Raw genomic sequence first — 5,173 nt, 5'->3', positions numbered from 1 at the left:
ATTTAAGGATAAACTACAAAAAATACATCTAAATTATTTTGATATTAATAAAAATATTTTTAAATTTTATTATTGATAAAATGTCTTAAATTATTTAAAAATGTGGTAAAAATGTCCTCATTCTTTTTGTTAATATAGAATATCTCAGTTCACAAGGTGTATTTTTTACAAATTTTTAAATTATTTGAGAGTATTTTTATTGATAACAAAATTTGAGATATTTTTGTCAATAATAAAATAATTCGAGTATATTTTTTGTAGTTTACCCTTCATTTAATATCTATTCCAGAATATATAATTTACTATCTATGTATTATAATTACATATTTATTATATCTAATATTACACAATTATTCTAACAGTAATTAAAAAAAAACTAAATACAAAATAAAATAACTTTGAGTTACTTTTCATTAGTTTTTAAATATTTTATATGGGTAAACTACCAAAAATACACCCGAATAATTTTATCGCTAACAAAAATACATTCAAATTTTGTTATCGGCAAAAATGGCTTCATAATTTAAAAGGTGACAAAAATGCCCAACATTAAATATGTATCCTCAAAAAATATTTTAGAGATTGAATTTTGATATGCTTTTTTGCAAGTATAATTAGAAAAATGAGATATTTTTATCCTTAAAATTTAGTGATTTTTTGCTAAGTATGTATTTTTTTGTGTTTTTTTTGTCAACAACTAATAATATTTTGAAAAAAATAAAAAAAGATATAAAGATCAATTTTTTATCTCCTTTTTTGTGTGAATTTTTTAAACAGTTATCTAAATATTTTTATTAAATTTTAGATCAAATGTATAAACAGTTTGTCAAATACAAAAGTTTTTGTCAGTTACAAAAAATAATATTCTTTTTGGACATTTTTATCATATTTTAAAATTATTTAAGGATATTTTTGTCGATAATAATTTTTTTGTGCATTTTTATCAACAACAAAATTATTCGAATATATTTTTAGTAATTTACCCGTTTTTTATATATAAAAAATGCCCAAGTTCCGTTTTTTATATATAAAAAATACTCAAGTTCTGATGCTAAGAAACTTGAAACAAGTGATGTGAGGTGAGGTTGGGAAAAATTAAAAACATGATTAGTACTAACTGCGGCGTAATTTTCCATAATTGACGCTAATAACCAAATTCTATGTAACCAACTAATTACCAGAAGGTGAACCTTTCTTGTGTTAAAAAAAAAAAAGAGAATAAGTTAAAGCAAGAAAAATAAACAAAAAGAATAAGCTAAAGCACTAAAGCAAAGTGAGGTTCTTTTTTCCAATTCAATTTGTCACTTGAAAACAGATGTTTATAGAATGCAGTCCACAGACAACAAATTATGCTACGCGTAAAAGCATTTATGCTCTTTGCATTGATATATATATTTATCACCAAGCATATATGCTAATTTGGTTCAATTTTATTCAACATTAACCACATAAGAATATAAGATGCTAATGCTATTTTTTGGGGTCATAAAAGCCTGCAACGTGTACATAAATATATGTTCACATCACTTAACAGAATATTGTGAGTTCAACTCTTTTCAGTGCCTTTCATTCTTCTATCTATTTATCTAAAATTGACACTAAAGAATGCATAAATTTGTGACCATTAATTGAAGGTGCATGAACAATAATGTTACTTCAACTGCTAATTGCTAAATGCAACTGATTTCATGTTGCAGCAAACAAACTACTGAGATCTGAGATGTGAAACCTTTCATATACATACAAGATTTTCTGAATTACACAGCATTAGCAAACAGGAAATTAAAGTAAATTAATGATGGTTAGCTCTCTAATAAAAAGAGCACAAGAAAATCAATTTATCAATACTTTTCCATCATTCTTCTGGCCTTCATCATGCAAGACAGGTTCTAAACACCCAAAGATTATGTAAGCTTGAAATGTCCATCTCCACAAACCAACACCACCAACAACAAAGGAGGCATTCTAACTCTTGTTTCAATCAATGATTGAGTACGAAAATACAGAGGAAGATCGATCGTTTCGCTTCCTATCATCGACGCTGCTTGCCAGTATTCAAGGGAGAAGCCCTGATGATGCTCTTAGATTGTGTGTAGCTGAGATGTGGAGTTCCATCCGATTTCTTTTTTCGCCGCCCTTGCTGGGATATTCGAGAGTGATATGACAAGATTGCAAGGTCATTGAGATCTTGCAGCGGCATCAGAGCTTTCACCACTTCGTCCATGTTGGGACGGCATTTCGGGTCTCTACTGAGGCAACTGTAAGCTAACTGAGAGATTTTCTGCACCCCTTTTAGAGAATAATTTAATTCCAGCCGAGGATCCACAAGTTGATATAGCTTTCTCTTGTCAGCTAAATATGGCCTAGCCCATGAAACAAGATTCTGTTCCCCGCTCGGGCGCTTCTTGTCCATCGATCTTCTTCCTGTTAAAATCTCAAGTAATACAACTCCGAAGCTATAAACATCACTTTTAGCTGTCAAATGCCCTGGTAACAAAAAAATCAGTAACAGACAATTTATTAGCTCTTTTAATTTCTTAGAAAATCAAATGTGTACTATCATCCTGCTAGTTAGTTACAACATTACAAACTTAACAATCCCATAGTGCTCGAGTTCTGGAACATGCTTACTTGTTTACCAAGATAGGGGGGGTACTGAAATTAATCATCTTGGCATAATGTGCTCTTTTCTACATTATGTTATGCTTTGTAGCAGAATCAATAATCTATTACACAACTTTGTTTAAGCACAGATTTTGCGGAAGCACATACGTGTGTGTGCGTGTGTCCTAAACTGCTGCATTCTTACCTGTCATGACATATTCTGGAGCAGCATAGCCATATGTTCCGACAACTCGGGTAGAAACATGCGTCTTGTCTCCTTGAGGCCCAGCTTTTGCTAGACCAAAATCTGAAAGCTTTGCATTATATTCCTATAAAACAAAATGTGAATAAATCCGTAGACTGCACAAATCTTCTTGGACACTAATATTGCTAACCAGACACACATACCGTATCAAGCAAAATATTTGATGTTTTAAAATCTCTATAAATGACTGGTTCAGGACCATTATGGAGGAAGGCCAATCCTTTTGCTGCACCAAGTGCAATCTTAACCCTGTTGGACCACGGAAGAGGTACGGTTCCTTCAAAATGAAGGAAACATCAGCAGTTTTATTGTAAGACACAATAATCAAGAGGAAAGCAACACGAAACAACTCGTTCTACAAACCTAGAAATTATTTATCACATACTCCAGATACTAGATTCTAAGTCAAGGCAGAAACTCACTTCTGAATAGATGATTCTCCAGACTTCCCCGGGTCATAAACTCATATACAAGAAGCCTCTGATCATCTTCAATGCAGTAGCCAATAAGTTTCACAAGGTTAGGATGATGAAGCTGTCCGAGAAAGGTAACCTCGGCCTGCATTAATAAAATGCCATGTGACAATCCAATGAACCAGCATGTCCTAAGCAATTCTTTATGAATTCAATCTACTAACCCAAAGGCAGATATTTACTAACCACCCATTCTCTATGGCCCTGAAGACCATCTGGCTTCAAGTTTTTGACAGCCACGGTAACCCCTGACCCAGGTTTCGCCGGGGCGGTTCCATCTTCCTCTATCCATCCTTTGAAAACATAACCAAAACCACCCTCCCCAAGAATACTATCCGGTCTGAAATTTCCGGTTGCAGCTTTAAGTTCTTGAAATGTAAATTTAAGAAGTGGACAAGGAGCCTTATTCTCCTGAGGTGGGGGATCAGGATTGTCAGAAGATACTCTAGCTTCATTAGGAGGGCATAATTCTCGATTGCTAGCATTCAGGTATCTTGTCTCAGTTGCTGCAACAATGCAAAGAAATGTGAAGCCTTCCTTCTTCAAATTTTAACCACTTTATTGAACATGGTTGATTATACATGACAATTGCATTTAGCTTGGTTTTTGGATCTGATATAATGTAAATAGAACCAACATAGTACATAAAAACTGAAGGAAAAAAGGAAACACAAAATTTCATGATTTGAACTACAAAATTGGCTAACTTACTGAGAGTAAAATTATAATGATAGAAAAATCAACACTTAAAAGAAAGAATGAGAAAATTGGAGCAGTCTGTACTTGAATGGAAGTGTTTAATTTTGTTGAAAGGGAATTATGCAGTAGCACAATGGGGGGGAAAGGGTACTGGGAAAGCAAGAAGAAAAAAGGATCCATCTTTTTTGATAATTGAAATCCATAAAAAAAAGCAGCTTTCCCCAAAAAAACAAAGTAATGAAGAAGGGTACCTGCATCATAAACGAGACTAGTACGAGGGATAGTGTTAGGGGAGTGTCTGGAAGCTGAAGAAGATTTGCAGGAACCTCTAACACCGCGTTTGAGAACAGACCAGCAACCGCACTTGTTCTCCATCTAGCAGTTGAGTGTGGTTGCATGTGGTGGTTCCATAAGAGAGAAGACAGAAGAGAGAAAGAGAGAGAAAGAATGATGATCGTAGTGGCATCATGGCGGAGTGTAGAAAAAGAGGTTTTTGTTGCCACCACCTTTTTCTGTGGGGGATGCCATGCCCCAATTCCAATGGGGACACTCCACTCTCTCTCTCCTCCTCTCTACGCTTTTTTCAAAAATTAACTGTATTTAATTTTTTTTCTCATGAATAATAAAATAAATTTACATAATCATCTTATCTTAAGATTAAAATATGTTATAACACATAAATTTATTTTCAAATAGAATTATAGAAGTGTAATACATTCAAATAAAAAAAAACACTTTTTAATTTAAATATGGAAATAAAAGTGGAGTTAGACTCGGATATGGGGAATATAGGTGCTTTACAGTCATGTGGTGTCAGTGGAACAGAACTCGGACCATGCGAGTTCTCCATCAGTAAAAAAATTGAAAATAACAAACAACTCGGAGGGTCCGTTTTCTAGCTTCCGAAATTTATATTTACCCAACCACAAGTCGGACCATGCGATTTCTTAACCAAAATTTTAAAATCAAACAACTCGTCGGTCCGATTTGTATAATCTGAGTTTTTTCAATTTTTTAACACAAATCGGACCCTCCGATTTGTGTACTCTGAATTTTTTTCACATTTTGAACACAAATTGGAGAGTCCGATTTGTGTACTCCCATAATTTTAAAAAACACCAAAAATTACCAT

At 33.3% G+C, this 5,173-nt stretch overlaps 1 protein-coding gene across 1 annotated transcript; it reads right to left on the bottom strand.

Moving 5' to 3' along the window:
* Positions 1 to 1,606: 1,606 nt before the first annotated feature.
* Positions 1,607 to 4,594, bottom strand: LOC107461757 (serine/threonine-protein kinase PBL34). Its single transcript, XM_016080318.3, has 6 exons — positions 4,293 to 4,594; positions 3,529 to 3,848; positions 3,292 to 3,427; positions 3,013 to 3,146; positions 2,810 to 2,933; positions 1,607 to 2,487 (listed from the first exon to the last, which is right to left on the bottom strand). Exons 1-6 carry the CDS (start codon positions 4,414 to 4,416, stop codon positions 2,033 to 2,035), a joined length of 1,293 nt encoding a protein of 430 aa, XP_015935804.1. The 5' UTR covers positions 4,417 to 4,594; the 3' UTR covers positions 1,607 to 2,032.
* Between the last annotated feature and the right edge of the window lie 579 nt (positions 4,595 to 5,173).

The sequence above is a fragment of the Arachis duranensis genome, chromosome 1 (assembly GCF_000817695.3).
Source record: "Arachis duranensis cultivar V14167 chromosome 1, aradu.V14167.gnm2.J7QH, whole genome shotgun sequence".
NCBI lineage: Eukaryota > Viridiplantae > Streptophyta > Magnoliopsida > Fabales > Fabaceae > Arachis > Arachis duranensis.
The sequence above is the reverse complement of the archived record's forward strand: the minus strand, read 5'-3'. Positions and strand labels throughout refer to the sequence as shown.